General features: G+C 47.3%; 1 protein-coding gene across 9 annotated transcripts in view; it reads left to right on the top strand.

The window, feature by feature from the left end:
* The window catches only part of dmxl2 (Dmx-like 2), a 33546-nt gene that overhangs the window by 8653 nt on the left and 6190 nt on the right, over positions 1-18703 (top strand). For 2 of the 9 annotated variants that reach the window (XM_078085559.1, XM_078085561.1), the window contains exons 10-46: positions 35-253; positions 350-621; positions 1302-1565; positions 1699-1928; positions 2056-2264; positions 2546-2667; positions 3011-3100; positions 3230-3338; positions 3425-3544; positions 3631-3858; positions 3953-4239; positions 4742-4914; positions 5015-5666; positions 5951-6277; positions 6357-6476; positions 6729-6864; positions 7650-7760; positions 7897-8066; positions 8335-8432; positions 8554-8719; positions 9192-9456; positions 9557-9759; positions 9868-10269; positions 10444-10626; positions 10718-11014; positions 11122-11313; positions 11433-11509; positions 11796-11926; positions 12432-12677; positions 13497-13574; positions 14700-14890; positions 15014-15147; positions 15242-15327; positions 15434-15635; positions 16349-16466; positions 17685-17750; positions 18612-18698. In XM_078085559.1, coding sequence (XP_077941685.1) covers positions 35-253; positions 350-621; positions 1302-1565; positions 1699-1928; positions 2056-2264; positions 2546-2667; positions 3011-3100; positions 3230-3338; positions 3425-3544; positions 3631-3858; positions 3953-4239; positions 4742-4914; positions 5015-5666; positions 5951-6277; positions 6357-6476; positions 6729-6864; positions 7650-7760; positions 7897-8066; positions 8335-8432; positions 8554-8719; positions 9192-9456; positions 9557-9759; positions 9868-10269; positions 10444-10626; positions 10718-11014; positions 11122-11313; positions 11433-11509; positions 11796-11926; positions 12432-12677; positions 13497-13574; positions 14700-14890; positions 15014-15147; positions 15242-15327; positions 15434-15635; positions 16349-16466; positions 17685-17750; positions 18612-18698 — 7061 coding nt within the window. Of the gene's footprint in view, positions 1-34; positions 254-349; positions 622-1301; positions 1566-1698; positions 1929-2055; positions 2265-2545; positions 2668-3010; positions 3101-3229; positions 3339-3424; positions 3545-3630; positions 3859-3952; positions 4240-4741; positions 4915-5014; positions 5667-5950; positions 6278-6356; positions 6477-6728; positions 6865-7649; positions 7761-7896; positions 8067-8334; positions 8433-8553; positions 8720-9191; positions 9457-9556; positions 9760-9867; positions 10270-10443; positions 10627-10717; positions 11015-11121; positions 11314-11432; positions 11510-11795; positions 11927-12431; positions 12678-13003; positions 13187-13496; positions 13575-14699; positions 14891-15013; positions 15148-15241; positions 15328-15433; positions 15636-16348; positions 16467-17684; positions 17751-18611; positions 18699-18703 lie in introns of all 9 variants that reach the window. The other 7 variants (XM_078085560.1, XM_040196933.2, XM_078085564.1 and 4 more) reach the window with 7 other exon arrangements.

The following is an 18703-nucleotide window of genomic DNA, read 5'->3' as shown; positions in this document are numbered from 1 at the left end:
CCATGTATCTCTTCCCACCCTCTTACTCGGTCAGACATCCCATCAGCGCTGGCTGACTCTGCAGTTTTCAACCCGGACGATGGCACCGGTGGCGGAGGGTTCGTTGTTCACTGGCTCAACAATAAGGACCTCAGCTTCACAACCTCCATGGACCTCTTTATGCTGCAGCTCCGTAAACTCTCTGAACAGCACGTGGACCAGACGACTGAGGACCCCCTGGACCCCGAAGGATCCACTATCAAGTTTGACTTCGGTATGACCTCACAACCAGGCCTTTACGCATTCGTCCAAACTCTTTAGCTTAAAATCCACGTCAAGTTGTAAAAGAGTAATGTTTCCTGTGTTCCAGACCTGGACGAGATGTCCGACAAAGCGTCCTCTGAGCAAGGAGAGGAGGGGGAGCCGGGGGAGCAGGGAAGCACTAAGGCGTCCTCCCCGGGATCCAACTCCAGCATGCCTTTGCCCTCCATGCTGCTGGAGAGGAAGATGGAGACTCTTATCACAGAGTGGAACAAAAGCCCAGACATGTTGTTCACCATTCATCCTAACGATGGGTCCTTCCTGGTTTGGCATGTGAAGTATCTGGACGAATTCAACCAGGGAATCTTCAGACAGGTTCAGGTGAGCACCTCTTTGTCCTGATCCTTATGTAAGACTGCTAAACTGTCCCTGGTTTTCCAGTGTATGTGGCCTTTGTCATGATTTCTCAATTTTCCTAAAAATCACTCTTGATTCCGATTTAAGTTTAATGTGTATAATTAACAATAAGCTCAATGAATCAACAATATTCCGGTTGACTCAAAATTAGAAGCTGTGATGTGAATGTTCTTTACATGTTGTGCTCATTGCGCAAGAGATCGGAGGAGCGATAACAGATCCGTTAGTGTTGGAGTTTAGTGAACCTGTGTGTGAACTCCTGCGGTGAGGTGATCACCCTGGAGAGCATTGGCGTCCTAAAGGTGAGCGGCGCTGCAACAGAAGCAGCCTGGGGAGGTCAAAACACAGTAGAAGACAGTAGAGAAAGGATTGGAAGCTGCTCAGCCTTATCTCAGCTGCTAAAAATAACTTCACATGGGACTTAACTTACTTGTTCTGAGTACTTTGCATGGGCTGCGTTGATACAGTATGCGGACACATGGCTTTTTGTTCCTGTTCATATGTTCATAATACAAGAACAAGCATTCTCTTATTAGAGAGCTGAAGCTAAAGTGATAATTTGGTATCTATTTGGATGAAGGGCTGTAAAGAATATGTGCCTGTTGTCCTGATGGTTCATCGCTCCCTTCCATCTCTCCCTTTAGGTGTCCTTCTCCTCCCGTATTCCAGTGGCGTTTCCTACAGGTGATGCCAACTCCCTGAGTAAAAACATCCTGATGTACGCCTGCACTTTGACTGAGGGTGCCAGCGCCGAGGAGCAGGGCAGGATGGTTCAACGCGTCTCCCACTCTGCTTCAGCCTCGGCCAGCCTCGGTTCAAATGCATTGGCCGCCTCTCTGAACCCTCGGCCCGGCATCAGTCCCGCTGTCATGATGGTCTCCAAACACGTTGATGGATCTCTCAACCAGGTAAAAGATTGTTACAGAAAGTTTTTTTTAGCTAGGGATGCACCCTTTCCCCCCCCCCCCTTCAAAATCTTTCCAAACTGTCCCATCGACGCGTTCATCATGTCATTAATGTACTTCTGACCCCTGTCTGCAGTGGGCAGTGACATTTGCAGAGCGCTCCGCCTTCTCCAACGTAATGAACGTGTCGCACAAGTTCCGGTACTGCGGCCACCGCTTCCATCTGAACGACCAAGCCTGCCACACAGTGCTGCCGCTGCTGCTGACCTCTTCTCACCACAACGCACTACTCACCCCTCCCTCGGCCCCTAGCAGCCTGGAAGGAGAGCAGCCTCCTACCTTTTCACTAGCAAAGGGACCTTTCAGGTACAGTACAATAGGGAAAGCAGAGGAAAAGAACAAAAGCAGATGAGGATAAGAAAGACCGACGCGAAGAGCACAACGGTCTTTTTCCCCCTTTGCGAATGATTCTATCAATGCGTTTCTTTATCAGTAACAGGAAGCAGCTTCGTAATGCAGCTACGAGGACCTTCCACGACCCCAACGCCATCTACAGTGAACTTATCCTGTGGAGGGTGGACCACATTGGACCCCTTTCTTGCACTGGAGGGGTCTCCGAGCTGGCCCGCATTAACTCTCTGCACACCTCAGCCTTCAGCAATGTTGCTTGGCTACCTACACTAGTACCCAGCTCTGTACTTGGTAAACACACCATGCATTGTTTTATGTTTTATATTTATGTCAATTGCAACACACGGTTTTCTTGAATATAACTTGAATGTAAAAGTGGGACTGGGTCTTCTGTATTTGGTTCGCTATTTGTTCAGAAAAATGGCACCAAACATATGCACAGTATGTAATGCCATTCAGGTGTCAAAGTACATTACTCCAATGCTAAGCTAAGCGACCTTAAAAGCATAAATACCCCTTTTCCAGTCTCACCGCGGGACTTTCCATCTGACCTTTATGTTGCGTCCCTTTAGGAACTTACTGTAACAGCGCCAGCGCCTGCTTCGTGGCGTCAGATGGGAAAAACCTCCGTCTCTATCAAGCTGTGGTGGATGCCAGAAAACTACTGGATGAGCTGTCAGACCCTGAAACGTCTGTGAGTGGACATCATTGAGATGTGATTGTGTGTAGAGAATTTTACGTTTATGTTTCACATGGTGACAGCTTCTGTCACAAAGGACTGTGAACCAGTCCAAAGCAGGATTGTGGGTGGTTAATGTGCGAACATTATCCATCACACATTTCAGATCTGATACAACCTCATTATTCACAGATATTACGTTCTTCTTTCAGAACAGCTTTTCAAAACCGGTGAGGTTTTGAAAAGTGAGGCCTGTACTTTAAACCCTCATTTTCAATATTCTTCTCACATTAATGGATTTAAATGTAGTGCTTAATGGGTAGTACTAATTTCCATGTGTGTGTGTGTCTCTGTTTAGAAACTGGTGGGCGAAGTGTTCAACATCGTCAGCCAGCAGTCCACTGCCAGACCCGGCTGTATCATAGAGTTGGACGTCATTACAAATCAGGTTAGTAGCTGCTCTGTGTCTTTCTCACCCACTACAGATCAGGGATTTGCAGAAATTCAGCGCCAGGAATCCTGAAACCCCTCGAAACAATAGACAAACTGACCAGTTGCTTTTTCAATGTGCATCCAGTGTGGCGCCAACACCCAGCTGCTGCACGTCTTCCAAGAGGACTTCATTCTAGGTTACAAGCCTCAGACGGAACCAGAGGCATTCCCACCAGCCTTTCCATGTGGCGAAGGTACAGCGCACTGTTTCCTTTTAGTGTACCTCCGCTTCCTGATGCTATGTCTTTGGAAAACAATAATGTAAATGTACTATACCCAGATTACCAACCGGCCCCGTTCTCTGAGAAGTTCTTCCTGGTGGTGATTGAAAAGGATCTCAACAGGAACTCTGTCCTGCAGATGTGGCACCTGCACCTGAAGTCTGTGCAGGCCTGTGTTGGTGAGTGTAGGGTACCCTCAGCTTCATTAAACCTCCTCTGCTTGAGGTGCAGGCCAGCTTTAATATTCCCACGTGTCTGTCTCCAGATGAGCGCAGTCCAGATAGCAGCTTCCAGAGCGAGCTCATGGTTCCCAATCAAGCTGTGAATGCTGACTCGTCTCCAGAGACCTCGCCGATCAGGCCTCTGCCTCGGTCGGCCTCCACAGCCAATTTGCAATCAGCCAGCAAACTCATCCTCAGCTCCAAGCTGGTGTACAGCAAGCGGCTGGACCTGCCCCATGGGGTGGAGGTCACCAGGGCCACCCCCTCTGCAGGTACGGATGTGCACACCGTTACAACACACGACTCACACCATGTTGTTGTTGTAAGTCCATAACCACACGCTTGACATTCTCTCTGTTCCACCAGGTCATCTGAGCTCCTCTTCCATCTACCCCGTGTGCCTGGCTCCGTACCTGATTGTCACCACCTGCTCTGACTCTCGAGTGCGGTTCTGGCACTGTGCCGTGGAGGGTGACGACGGGTATAGCGAGGATGACCGGGACAACCGCTGCTACCGCTGGGAGCCCTGGGCCCTGATGAACGAGGAGGAGGACAACAACAGCGCCGTGTGTGTGTCCGGACGGCCTGTAGCGGTGTCCTGCTCCTACATCGGCAGGCTCGCCATTGCCTTTAAAAAGCCTCGGCAAGGGCAGGTAGGATATTCAATTTGGTCTTGCTTTGTTTTCGGGGAATTGCACCAAAAGCCTATTCAATTTAACTGTCACAATCACATCTTGGGTTGGAGTGTTGCAATAAAAATGTAAATGCAGTAAAGCAATATAACCTGGATCCACTGAAAATAGATAACAATTCTGTATTTCTTTGCATGTGAATATGTATTTATGTAGAATGGAGAGTAGTAAGGGAAGTGGTAGATAAAGCGGTTTGTGTTAACTGTCGTCAGCCATGAGGGAAAAGGAGGTGATGATACTCGACCATCTGAGGATATAATTCCATATCCTCTCGCTACTCTCCATTTGAAGTATGTGGAGCTGGATGTCATTGAACTTAAACTGAGTTGAGGTTTATGAACAGCACGCCTGTGTTTTCAATGAACTTTGTGCGTTTCCTATTTACAGAACGCCTGGTTGATCGGTTCACGGCGTCTACCGTGTCTTCACATTCTAAGAATTCGGATGTTTTTCTTGTCCTCAGCTGCAGGGCTCTGCAGAGGACTTCTCCATGCACGTGTCCATCTATGAGTGTGAATCTACTGGCGGCTCGGAGTGGGTTTTAGAGCAAACTCTCCACCTGGACGACTTCACCAGACCCTCGTCGACCCTGGATCCAAGAGTCAGCGTGGACTCCAACCTCTTTGTGTACAGCAGGTCAGGAGGCCACCGCTAGCGTGTTTGTATCATATTCTGTCAGCCACTTTATGTTCACAAGTATCGTTTGTCTCATAAATAAATCCTTTGTCCATGCCAGGTCTGACCTGTACATGAGCAGAGACCACAGCTCCCCCAACATTAAGCACTACGTTCACTTGGACTGGCTGTCAAAGGAGGACGGATCTCACATCCTCACCGTGGGAGTGGGGTCCAACATCCTCATGTACGGCCGTATCTCCGGCGTGATCAACGAGCCGATAAGCAGCAAGGACGGCGTGGCGGTCATCACCCTTCCCCTAGGGGGCAGTATTAAACAGGGCATCCGCTCGCGCTGGATCCTCCTACGGGCCGTGGACGTGCTGTCCTCCGTGGACGGCACCCCGTCTCTGCCAGTCTCCCTGTCCTGGGTGAGGGATGGCATCCTGGTGGTGGGCATGGACTGTGAAATGCACGTGTATGCCCAGTGGCATCAGGACAAGAAGCCCGGAGAGGGAGAGGAGGGCAACCTGTCGTCCGCAGACATTGCTGGAGGTCAAAGCGCAGGTTCCTCCTCGGCTTTTGAAGGCAGATCCAGGTCTAAGAGTGTGTTCGAAGGAGGCGTCGCGGTGGATGAGGCCCTTCGTGCCCCGGCGGGACTTCAGGAAGGGGGACTGTTTGAAGCGGCTCACTCCCTGTCTCCGACTCTACCCCAGTACCATCCCACCCAGCTGCTGGAACTCATGGACCTGGGCAAGGTTCGCCGTGCCAAGGTGAGTTTCCAACCACTAAAATCTCTTTTGGGCTAAATTAGAGTCAGGCCCAACCTATTTGGATTAAACCAACCAAAAAGACAGATGCCAAGTGACACTGTTTGCTGTATGCTTGATCAGCGATTCCCAAACATTTTAGGACTCTCATCCCCCCCTACATCCCAAATGGATTCATGCACCCCCAATCCTCCACACATAAATTTAAAGTCTATTTATAGCTGCATTAAAATTTGTATAATTCATGTCTATATTTTGTGTAAAAACTCTCCATAACTATCCATCAGGCCATACTTGCTCACCTGGTGAAGTGCATTGCCGGGGAAGTCGCTGTGGTGAGGGATGTTGAGGCAGGTGAGGGCGGAGCCAGGAGACATCTGTCCCGCACTATCAGCGTGACCGGCAGCACAGCTAAAGACACCATTGTGGCCGGCCGCGACGGGGGGAGGGACTACACAGAGATCAACTCCATCCCTCCGCTGCCCCTCTATTCCCTCATGTTGGCTGACCTAGACACCTCGTACAAGGGAGCGGAAGAGGGCGCCAAGGGAGCTAAGGTGGATAGTGATGGATCCCAGAAGTCAGCAGAGGACCAGTATTCCGACCTCTTCCAGGTATAAAGAGTGACGAGGACTTCATTTAATTTTTTTCAAGGTGTTGTCCACTAATACTGCTCCTCTCCTGTGTTTACAGGTCCAATCCGTTACCACAGATGATTATCTGTCCTTTGCCACCGACAAGCCAGAGAAGAAGTCTCGAGTTATCAACCTCTCCCAATATGGGCCGACCTACTTTGGCCCTGAGCATGCTCAGGTATGGCCATTCTCTTTTTTTTTTTTTTAGAAGGGAATTCCATTTTAAAAAAATGCTATTGATGTAGCCTATTTATGGTAAGATCCCCAAATATGTCCTTAAAAAAGAAGAGAATAACTCTGAGGAAATAGAATAATAATGCGAATAATAGGAAAGTCTGCACATAATATTGTTACAAAATATACAGTAATGGCTGACATTGTAATTTCTATGAGTACAACATCTTTAAATACCTTTTTCTTATGTGTGCAGGTTTTATCCAGTCACCTCATGCACTCAAGCCTACCAGGACTGACCAGGCTAGAGCAGATGTTCTTGGTGGCCTTGGCCGATACTGTTGCAACCACCAGTGCTGAGGTCACCAGCTCCACTGACCAGAAGTGCACAGGTCAGCATATATATATTAGTGCATATAGGTTACTATCACATTATGGATACAGTTGCTATTATAATGTAGAGTAAAGGTCTATGGTGGTTAGAAACTGCTTATGCAGCGATCCCAGAAAAGATTGTGGTTAACCGACCTCCTTGGTTGTTTTTAATCATTTCTAGTGTTGACTTTTGTGTTCTCATCCATTTGATTGTCACTTATGTGAATCATCCTCACTCAAGTGTCCTTTAGTCCCTAAGAGAATATTTCCACTGCAGATGTGCAAAGTATTGCTTTATGATGTACTTTGTATGTAAGATACAGGATGCACTCACACCCGCAAAGTGGTGCTTGTAATTTGACTTGTTGGCCTTAACGTCTACCAGTCCATAAACCGTTCACCTTGGTAGGAGATTGGCTAAATGTTATAGACATAAACGCTAAGCATCATTTCTCTTGATTGTGTGTTCATGGATATAGTTAATCTCCAGCCATCAAATCTTTCCCCGTTAACATAAACAACAGTGCTTGTAGTGTTCCTAACTGTTCCTAACTGTTTGTATACAGTCACAGCACCAATATTTCATCTTTTTATTTAGTCTTTTGGGAGAAAGACATCAGCAGGTTGTTCCAGGGCCAAGTAAGCACACAGAGGGTATGAAGGTTCAGGGACAAGAGGCACAGTCTGACAGGATCGCATAAACTCAAGTGATACTGCAGTTTTAAAGGGATTTGTTCTGTCGCTGCCATTAGAGTGGTCGATGAAATAACAATGACAAAGCCCCTGTGCGGTGTGTGTAAAGGCGGTGAGGCCCTCGACGAGTGTGGCCTGAGGTACCTGTTGGCCATGCGTCTTCACACCTGCCTGCTCACCTCTCTGCCCCCCCTCTACCGCATGCAGCTGCTCCACCAGGGTAAGTTCACATAGAAAACATGGTTTTGTGAAGAATAACACCACACCGTCAGATTTTGTGGTAATGAGATGTTGATTTCTTGTGCATTAGATCTCGGTAATGAACCTCAGATATATCTGTCTCCTTCCTGTGGCAGGCCTATCAACATGCCACTTTGCATGGGCCTTCCACTCTGAGGCCGAAGAGGAGCTGCTCAACATGATCCCGGCCATGCAGAGAGGCGACCTGCAGTGGTCTGAGCTCAAAGCTGTCGGAGTGGGTTGGTGGGTTCGTAACATCAACACTCTGCGGAAAATGGTGGAAAAGGTACTAGCACTGAATTGATGTTTTCTAAAATTAGGACAGTGATGCCACTTGACTAGAAAAGGGAAATATGGGCTCCACTGGATATCATAGCTAACTATGATGCTTACCACTTATAGAATGTTCTCGTTTGGGCAAATGTTGGTCGACACTCTGGCAGAACCACAGTTGAACCTGTATCTTAAAAACACAAAGACATTTTGATCTGATTAGATTATTTTCTAACAAACTGAATTGTATTTTCTATGGTGTGCATATATTATATAAACAGTTAGGTAAAGCTGCGTTCCAGAAACACAACGATCCTTTAGATGCTGCGCTTTTCTACCTGGCCATGAAGAAGAAAGCTGTGCTGTGGGGGCTCTTCAGGTGGGACATTGTTTCAGTGCACGTAACCTTTCTAAATCGAGTTACTGTTTTAATTTCAGTGCCATTTCTTACAAAACCGTCAGGGGTTACTGAGCTGTGTGGTTGTATTCTCTGCTTGCAGGTCTCAGCATGATGAGAAGATGACTCAGTTCTTCAAGAACAACTTCAGTGAAGACCGCTGGCGAAAGGCAGCTTTGAAAAATGCTTTCTCCCTGCTGGGGAAGCAGCGCTTTGAACAGTCCGCTGCCTTTTTCCTACTGGCTGGATCACTCAAAGACGCCATTGAGGTGAGAACAATAGACACGATACACAGACACAGCTTTTTACTGTTGAGTCTGCTCCAACACTCTATTTCCCTCAAGTGGACATTTGGCATATCCTTGTTTAATGGAAATACAATTAAGAGTTTGAAGTTGTGTTTGTAGAAGTCAAATCTATACATCACTAGTGTAGCGGATATCTATATCTGTTGCTTGGAGAATTGTATATTCTGCAGCCTTTTAATCGCAAGAGAGAAGTCTAAATCACGCTGATAGGAGGCATGAAAAAGGCTACATGGTTTTCCTTCGCCAGGATTTTTATTCCACATAGTCAAAATATGCAGATAAGCCAAAACCGAGACTAGAAGCGCAAGCTTTGTATTGTCCTGCACCATGTGTTAACTGTAGAGCAAATTACAGCCTCAGAATCCCGAAATTGTCTGCGCTTTCCTACATTTTGTGAAACGGCAAACTACAACCTCTCCTCTGCTGTGTGTAGGTTTTGTTGGAGAAGATGGAGGACCTCCAGTTGGCCATGATAGTGGCAAGGCTGTACGAGGCTGACTTTGAGAACTCCTCCACCTGCCAAGGCCTCCTTTACGAGAAGGTCCTGGGTTGTAACAGGGACGGAAGCGGTTACCACTGTTCCAGGCTTCACCCGGACCCGTTCCTCCGCAGCATAGCCTACTGGATCATGAAGGATTACACGCGAGCTCTGGACACACTGCTGGAACGAATCCCCAAGGATGGTGATGAAAACCCTGGTAAGTGGTCTGCAGACATGTGAGTAAGATGCAGCACGACCCCCTGAAACCGACGCTGACCGGATTTTTCCTTTTTTCTTTTCTCGATCATCTATGTCAGATGTGACGGTGAAAGCTTGCAACCCCGTGGTGTTTAGTTTCTATAACTACCTGAGGACGCACCCTTTGATCATCCGTCGCCACTTCGCGAACCCGGAGGCCACAGCGACAACTGTGGGCTTCACCGCCGAGAAGAACAGCGCCGTTGAGATCAACCTCATCGAGCGCAAACTGTTCTTCACCACTGCCAATGCACACTTCAAGGTGGGCTCGATAACATGGCCGCTCACTCCAATCCAGTTCTCATGATGTTTTTTCTGTCCTATGTCCAATATGCCAATGTTTTGTAATAAGCGTTTCTGTGTTCTGTAGGTGGGCTGCCCAGTTCTGGCTCTGGAAGTGCTCTCAAAGATTCCCAAAGTTACCAAGAAATCTAGTTCCTTACCTCTCAGGAAAGCATCATCCAAAGGAAACGTAAGCTCAAACAAACTCCTGGAAAATGGCACCCAGGGAGGCGTGGAATGGGGCGCCCCCGCAGCCCCTGTGCATGCGTGGGGAGCAAACGATAGTGTGGGGGGGTTGGACTGGAGCCAGCCTCTGGTGAAGGTGGAGGAGGACGAGCTGAAGCTGGACTGGGACCAGGACAAGGAAGATGATGATGAGGAGGAGGAGGAAGAGGAGGATGGTCTGACCATGAAGAAACCAGAGGCTGAGACCAAAGTCGAAGGAGGCTCAGAGAGTGACGGCTCCAAACTAAAGAAGGAGGAGTCACAGGTACGAATAATACATCCCAGAACTGATTCATTGAAGCCTTTATGAAGTGCAGAGTTTAATTGTAAATTCGGCAAACCCGCAAAACCCTTGTGGGTTTCACAGGAATGCTCCCATAAAGGTAACTTCTGCACAAGTTTGCTCCCTTTTCCAGTAACTCACGCTCTCATATTCCAGAGTGAGTCGGAGGTGGACGTGATAGCGGAGCAGCTGAAGTTCCGCGCCTGTCTGAAGATCCTGATGACCGAGCTGCGTACGCTGGCCACAGGCTTCGAGGTGGACGGAGGGAAGCTCCGCTTTCAGCTTTACAGTTGGCTGGAGAAGGAGATAGCTGCCATGCATACCATCTGCAACTACAAGGTACACTTGGTGTAGACCATATCTTCTCCGCGGTTTTCCTTTCTTCCCGGGGGACCTTTGTTAATTCTGCATCCGTTTTGTTCACCTGTAGGTGGAAGGGAAGGACGAAGATTCCGAGGTGGAGCGCTGGAGAGCGCGCACGACATCAGTGGACATATCGGACGACGCCCTGGAGCGCACGGAAGCCGGGGCGTACGAGCGTCACCAGATGGAGCGGCGGCGTCTCCAGGCCAAGCAGCAGCACTCTGAGAGGCGCAAGGCGTGGCTGAGGAAGAACCAGGCCCTGCTGAGGGTGTTTCTGTCCTACTGTAGCCTTCACGGAGCCAAGGGGGGAGGAGTCACGTCCGTTCGCATGGAGCTTCTGTTCCTTCTGCAGGAGAGCCAGCAGGTACACACGCACACTCATAAACGCATGCACGTCCTGCCGCGTTAATGCACAGCATTAATCCTCTTTTCAGCAAAAGCAAATGTCCATCTTCCTTTGTCCTTCCGTAGGAGACCACGGTTAAGCAGCTGCAGTCTCCTCTGCCTCTGCCTACTACGCTGCCGCTGCTATCGGCGTGCATCGCGACCACCAAGACGGTCATCGCCAACCCAGTTCTCCACCTCAGCAACCACATTCACGACATCCTCCACACCATCACCCTCCTGGAGACCACGCCGCATCCCGACATCATGGATGATCGGGTCAGGACTCAAATAAGAAGCTGACCTTATATGCAGCATAGCCCGCAGCCTCTCTCTGATATCTGCAGTCGTTCATTTGGATGTTTAATAAGCGAATTGTGTCCGTCCTCCATCCTCAGGTGAATGCTCTTCATACACTGGCAGCATCTCTTTCTGCTTGCGTCTATCAGGCACTGTGTGACAGCCACAGCTACAGGTAACTGTGCCTCGACCAACGGCCTCGGCAATATTTAAAACTGCCATCAGAAATTTCTTTAATGAGCATTAGGGGCTTATTTAAAATATGCGTAGGTGTTCTTTGCCTGCCTTTTCCTTCCATGTTAAAGACATTGTGAAACATAATGGGTAATTTGTTCATGATACTCATCCTAGCTAACCACACAGAAATATATTGAAATGTACCTTTTATTACTTTATTCTAGGAAAGAAAGCCAAAGAAGTTTCCCAAAATGTTGACCTGCATGTGTGCCTCTTTGTTGCAGCAGCCAGACGGAGGCCAACCAGTTTACAGGGATGGTGTACCAGGGCCTGCTGCTCAGTGCGAGGAAGCGACTTCGCACAGAGAGCATCGAAGAACACGTGACTCCTAACTCCGCTCCTGCACAGTGGCCAGGTAACAGTTAGGGTCTTAACTAGAGGCAGAAAATGAGAACAATTTTTATTCAATTTATTCATATGTAAGGACAATCAGCGAGATGTCTCTTTAACGGTTTGGTCTCAGTACTCTCAGGAATTGTTTTAATGAGGTTGAAGCAAAGTTAGATAATATTCCCGGATCCCCCAGAATGCATGTGTGTGAGCTTCAAAGACGGGACTCAGAGAGAATAGGCAAAGCAGCGGGAGAGGAAGAGCACAGCAAAGCAAAGCAGGCAGTCTGTGTTTATGCAGAGAGGCAGATGGTGTTCTATAATAGGAGCTCCGTGGCCTCTGGGAAAGAAATAGAAAGACAGAGACTGATCACGCCATGGTGCAAATGTTCCATGAATGGCTTCTGTATTGTGCAGAGATAGTGTTTTATTCTGCTGTGGAAATTATTCTTTCTTTCCTTTTCTTTTTTACCGAGTTAATCTTTTACGCAAATGCCACGTTGTGTGCGCATGTGTGTCCTCTCTCTGCAGGTGTGTCGTCCCTGATCTCGCTGTTGACGTCTGCCAGGGAGGCGGACCAGCCGAGGCTCAACGTGCTGCTGTGTGAAGGGGTCATGGCGGTTTATCTCGCGCTGCTCATTCACGGCCTGGGCACCCACAGCAGCAATGAACTCTTCCGCCTGGCAGCGCACCCGCTCAACAACCGCATGTGGGCCGCTGTCTTTGGGGGAGGGGCCAGACTCATTATTAAGCCAAAGAGAACTGAGGCCCCGCCAGGTAGAATCATTACTTTGTCCCTATTTTGCTAAATATGAATACCTTTTTTAATGCCATCATCACCGCCATTGTTTTGTCTTTCGTCTTCCTCCCTGGTCTTCATAATCGGTCCCTCTCCGTATACTCTCTTCTTGTTGGCGTCCTCTTCTGCTTCGAGTGTTGACTTTCTATGTCGTTATCTTACCTCTGATCTGAGGCGAAGCTTCAGACCTGCCTGCATATTTACATGAGCAAACGGTCAGCGCCGTTAGGTTGATGCACCTGAGATACTGCTGCTGCTGCTGCGTGGTGTCTTGTGTGAGTGTGCCCTCTGCCCTGTGTCCCAGTGCCCGCTGATTTTGAGGCAGCCAGGCCAGAGGACTCTCAAGAGGCAGGAAGACCTGAGCAGAACAGCCCCACCCCAAACCCCACTCACACCCCCACTGAAACGCTGTGTCCCAAACGACCCCCTCCTCCCGTTTCAAGGGGAGAGGGTTTAGGCACTGTGGCTCCAGCAACTAAGACCGGCTGTGAGTAACTGGGCTGGTGGATTGCAGTGCTGGTTTGCGGGATTGCAGTGCATGGTAACTGTACAGGTTTGCATTGTTGCAAATGCTTGACCATCTCTCTCTCTCTCTGTCTCAGCTAGCAGTTGAATGCCCATAACAAACAACAAGTCTCTGCTATGAAGACATTGTCATCTGTGTTCAATGTTATAAGCCAAATGCTATGTGTGAGTGTGTGTGTGTGTGTGTGTGTGCGTGTGTACTGTATTGCATGTACTTGTAGTGACGTCCACTTTGCTCATCTCATTGTGTCATTCCCATTGTGCCACCAAAGCGACAGCTGGGCCTAGCGAGGAGTGTTCAGAGGCCGAGGCTGAGCAGAACTCTCAGACTAAATCTGAGACTAAACCAGGTACATCTTGAGAGGACAGTGAAATAACTACCGTAGCGCTGCAGCTGTACATCTAGTTGTGTCCGTTTTAGTGACCTCCATCATAGACAGTTATTGTGTGAGTTTATTCTGCTGTTTGCCAATTTCCTTCAGATTTGTGGAAATTGAGCCATTTCCCGAGTAGCTGCACTGTGTGAGTCGGAAGTCTGATGGCTGAACTGGACTGTTCATATTCATTAGACCAGAGTAATCTGTCCTCACATTGTGTGTGAGGGGGAGAAGATATGGGCTGGCATTTAGACTCAATATCCCTGTCGAGTCTGAGATGGCTCTCAGCAAAGCCGGGAGCCTTTTGAGGAGCTGGTTAAGGGGATCTTGAATGCCAGCCGGCTTTATAAGACTTACTTCGCCAAATGTCAAAACTCTGCCCTTTGGAGGGACCCTGCAAACTCTAAAGCATGGCTCCACACACACACACGCACACACACACACACACACATGTTCCAATCTGCACTCAATTTAAAACAAAATAAAACATGTTATCGTCACCAATGTCATTGTGTCAACGCTTATCACATGACTGCTCAGCTACAGCAGATTTGCCATCGTTGTTTGATGTGTTCTCTGTGCGTACCATGTGCCACGCGCTACCTCAAATATACACTGAATGAATTATGCAATGGTCTGTGCAGTGTCTGTGTGTCTAACTGCACTGTCTACTCTGGTTTGTGTCTTGTCTCTTGTTTTGTCTGGTGCAATGCCAGAGATAGTCACGCAGGATGATGGTGCAGGTTTGTGCACAGCCTGTGTGTGTGTCTTGCGCTGTGCTTCCAGCCTCAACTTTTGTATGTGCGCATTTGTGTCTCTTTTCCAAGTGTATTGATTTGTCTTTTGTGTGCGATGAGTCATCAAGGTCGAAGAATTGAAACATAATTTCTAGAGAACCAAATGTATAAGTTTATGTAAGTTAGTACAATTCACCACCTCCTTATGTATTCTCCCTCTTGACTTTCTTTTGGCCTCGGAGTCTCGGCTCATCCTCGTCATTTATGCAACACTGCAGCGCACTGCAGTCTGCTGCGAACTGACCTTATCAGAGTACATTGTGTTTGAAAGATACCATCTCTCTGCCCCTCCCTCCCCCAGCGGCTCCCCCTCAGGTGCCAGCGGAGGACGGGGACCGCTACAGACGCAGGTTCAACATGAGGATGCTCGTTCCCGGACGTCCTGTGAAGGAGACCCCAGCCACCCCCCCTCCGGTGCCCCCGGAGAGGCCCGCGTACAGGGAGAAGTTCATTCCCCCGGAGCTGAGCATGTGGGACTACTTTGTGGCCAAAGTAAGGCACTCAATCACACATATGTTGAATGCACTAATGAGAGCTGTGACTCGTGGTCTTCAGCTCATTATAAAGAGTTACCAGCGTTCTCCATGTGCCTTCTCTCTGCCCTCATTATTTCAGCCCTTCCTGCCGCTGTCGGACAGCAATGCTCTGTGTGACTCGGACGAAAGCGGCGCGGAGGAGGACGAAGACGACGACGACGCCTTCCTCTCTGACACGCAGATGACGGAGCACTCCGACCCCAACTCCTACAGGTAGAGCTCAACCGCTGCTCGTTTGCTTTTTTCCCGATGACCGATGGGAAGTCTCGTATTGAACCTGCTGCACGTCTGTCCGTGTGGTACGCAGCTGGGCTCTGATCCGCCTGGCGATGGTGAAACTGGCCCATCACAACGTCAAGAACTTCCTCCCCATCACCGGCCTTGACTTTGCAGGTACGCACTACACCTTTTTGTATATTTAGAATCATTTGTTTAAAGGGACCTGTCGCTGGTGGTTCACCCACCCACAGTATTTGCTGCGAATGTGTTTGTGTCACAGAGTTGCCAGTCGTCTCCCCTCTCAGCAACGCCGTGTTGAAGACGTTAGAGCACTGGGAGCAGCTTCTGCTGGAGAGGATGAACAAGTTTGACGGCCCGCCCCCCAACTACATCAACACTTACCCCACCGACCTCAGCGCAGGAGGGGGCCCAGCCATACTCCGACACAAGGCCATGCTGGAGCCAGACAACACACCCTTCAAGTGAGTATTGCATCACAGGCAAAGATGTGGAAACAGTCTAACACACTCTTTGCAGCAACGCCTCCATTTATTTTACTACATTCAGTAAGTAGGGAAATACAGATGAAAATTGAAGCTAATGCAAACTAACTCAGTAGCTCAGGAGTTTACTTTGAGTTATATGATTCTTCTCTTGACATATTTACAAGCGCACTTTATCCAAAAATCAAGGTTTTGAATTCAAAAACAAAAAGGAAACACAATGTGTGTGAATGTTTATTGTATCTTTAATTACGTATTGGTTACATTTTTTAAATACTTATTTCCTCAGGAATCAGGGACATTTATTGCCACAGTATGTTAGACATACACGGCATTTGACATGGCTGTTGGTGCATAACTTTGGGCAATAAAACAAAGAAACAATGTACAATAAGACAAATACCATGTTCAATTTACAAATTTACAATTGAATTCTATCCGTTCACAAGTTATTTATGTACACTACAGCCCCAGAAAGTCCACATGGTTCGTATTAATTGATAATACAGAGGAAGAGAATATTTAACGCGTGGCTTCTTTTTCCCTTTCTATAGCAATAAAGCGTATTGTGCATTTTGCAAGAGAACATTTAGTCACGCATGTCATAACAGATCAAGTATTTACTGTAACGACCCGTTAGTGGATGTTCTCATATGTGACCAACTTATTTTTGTCCATGCATTTTTTCTCAGGACAAAGAACACTCAGTCGTTTCCAGCCCGACGTCTTTGGCACTTCCTGGTCAAACAGGAAGTTCTTCAGGAGACGTTGATCCGTTACATCTTTACCAAGAAAAGGAAGCAGTGTGAGGTCAGCTGCCCACATGCATATTATAATATCTGCTTGTTTTTTCTTCCGTTCAGTGTTCATTAGCTAAGATAATTAGACCCACGATTGTTTTATTTAACTTAAATAATTATCATGTTAGTTCATTTTTACGCCAAAAGGTAAATGTCACTTCCCCCAACTCAAGCACTGTATTGACCCAAGTATTGAACAATATTCTCCTTAATTTGAATGTGTCTCTCTCACATTTGACTTTCGAGAGGTCTAAAAGTGTATGGATTAGCAGATTAGAGCTTTAAAAAATGATGATTGATGAGACACGTAAGGGTTCAGCAGACCAGTGACACCCAGCCATGAAATGTAGTTTCTGGATGTACAAATACAACAGAAGGCCTGAAAAAAGCACGGACATAATGTATAAATGTGCCAATTCAGTATACGTTTTCATTTCAATGTTATTTTTGCAGCGCATGTGTGAAGAGGGTTACACATATGCATGGAAGACAGAATGCACACACTTCCCACACAAGCCTTTCGCTCTCCAAGACAGGAGATGATGATTTATGGAGGCGTTTATCAGATACATAACACAAAGTCTGTTTCATCGAGAGAATCGAAGAAACATATCATCCCTCACTGATAAAGTGTCTTTTGGTGGTTATTGTGGACGAAAAATAAACACATTTCAGCAACAAAAAACAAAACTATGTGTGACTTCTGGGAGCTCGTCTTTATCAGAAGCCTCAAATACTTAAAGATAATTTGCCTCAATAGATAATGATACTACTGCTGTGATACCCAGATCCTACGCATGTGTCTCAATCCTTGCAATGCACAGAGAAGTGCTCACTGAGCATTTATCTGTGTTGTTGATGTTTTTGTAGAAGTCATTATCATTGCTTTGCCTCCTTACACGTCTTTAGCCAAGTTCAGGACAGTTGACTGCCTTCTGCGACGCCCGCAACGTTTCTTTATTACATAATTACTTTTGTGTGCGGCCGCTAATGTGAATGTCAGTCACGGGGATTTTGGTCGCAGATGCTTAGTTCATTCTTCATTCATCCTGCCGCATGACTGTGTTTAGAGGTTGTTTGCATTTTATCACTAAGTATACATCAAAGATGGTCCTTTTTACATTTTTTTTTCATTCCATGTTTCATTTTTCTGTGTTTGTGCATGTGTTTTGTGTCGTTCCGTGTCGGTGTGTTCTGCGTCTACATTGCCTCTGTGTGTGTTGTGAAGTCTGTAGAGAACCACATGGACCGTATAAACCCAAACTGCATAGCAGGAGCTAGCGGCCCCTATAAGGTAGTATCATTTACTGTACCGGCCGAGGCCCCCGGCTCTCTGTCTGTTCGTCCGTCTGTCCGTTTGGAAGAATCACTGTAAAGCCAAGCTTGAAGGGGCATGAAAAGGTCAATTAAACTCTGCAAGAAGTACCGTGCACCAAACGCACACGCTCTGCATGTTGTGTCTACAGGTGGCACACTGGGGGAAGCTCTCAAAGTGATTGTTTTGGATTTTTTTTTTTGTGTATGTGGGAGATACTCATCCAAACACAGCGTATGACCTCCAGTAGTGTTTTTTTTTTGACTTTGGTCTTTTATAAGGGGTTTATATACTGTTAATATACTGTATATTTAAACTGGCTATTTTTGGAGGATGAAATACATTTTTCTGCCTCTGCATCTCCCGACCGCGTTGCTCTTCAAAAGAATACCAACTATCCCTGGTAATGTCGCCTCCTCTGCTTGGCCTGATAGTGATTCCTCTGCATAGATCTGAGGACATATCTCTCCGTATCACTGGGACACCTCTGACATCCGCTCACATAACCTCACCTCCGACCAGTAACACGTGTCCCTGCGTTTCTCACTGCTTTCTCCTCTCTAGCTGGACTGACTCTGCTGGCCCCAAAAGCAACAACAAAAATAAATCCTTTCGTCCTAGTAGAGTTGTCACATACAGTAGACGTACTAACCTGCATGCTCACTGTCCGGGCTTTAAAAGGCTTGCTAATCATGGTGGGTGTTGGAGGAAATGAATGTAACGCATACGGTATTTATGACAAATAGGCCTTAAAAAAAAATCAAAAATTATTTTTTCAAACTAAGGCCTATTACTTTAGCTTAAACTTTAAAACCTTGATGTATTTCTTTTCTTTTCCAGGTGGAAGCGGATCTGGGCTACCCCGGAGGAAAGGCTCGAATCATTCATAAAGAGTCGGATATAATCATGGCATTTGCCATCAATAAGGTGAG

The sequence above is a fragment of the Gasterosteus aculeatus genome, chromosome 12 (genome assembly GCF_964276395.1).
Source record: "Gasterosteus aculeatus chromosome 12, fGasAcu3.hap1.1, whole genome shotgun sequence".
Taxonomy (NCBI): domain Eukaryota; kingdom Metazoa; phylum Chordata; class Actinopteri; order Perciformes; family Gasterosteidae; genus Gasterosteus; species Gasterosteus aculeatus.
This window is presented reverse-complemented; position numbering and strand designations above follow the sequence as displayed.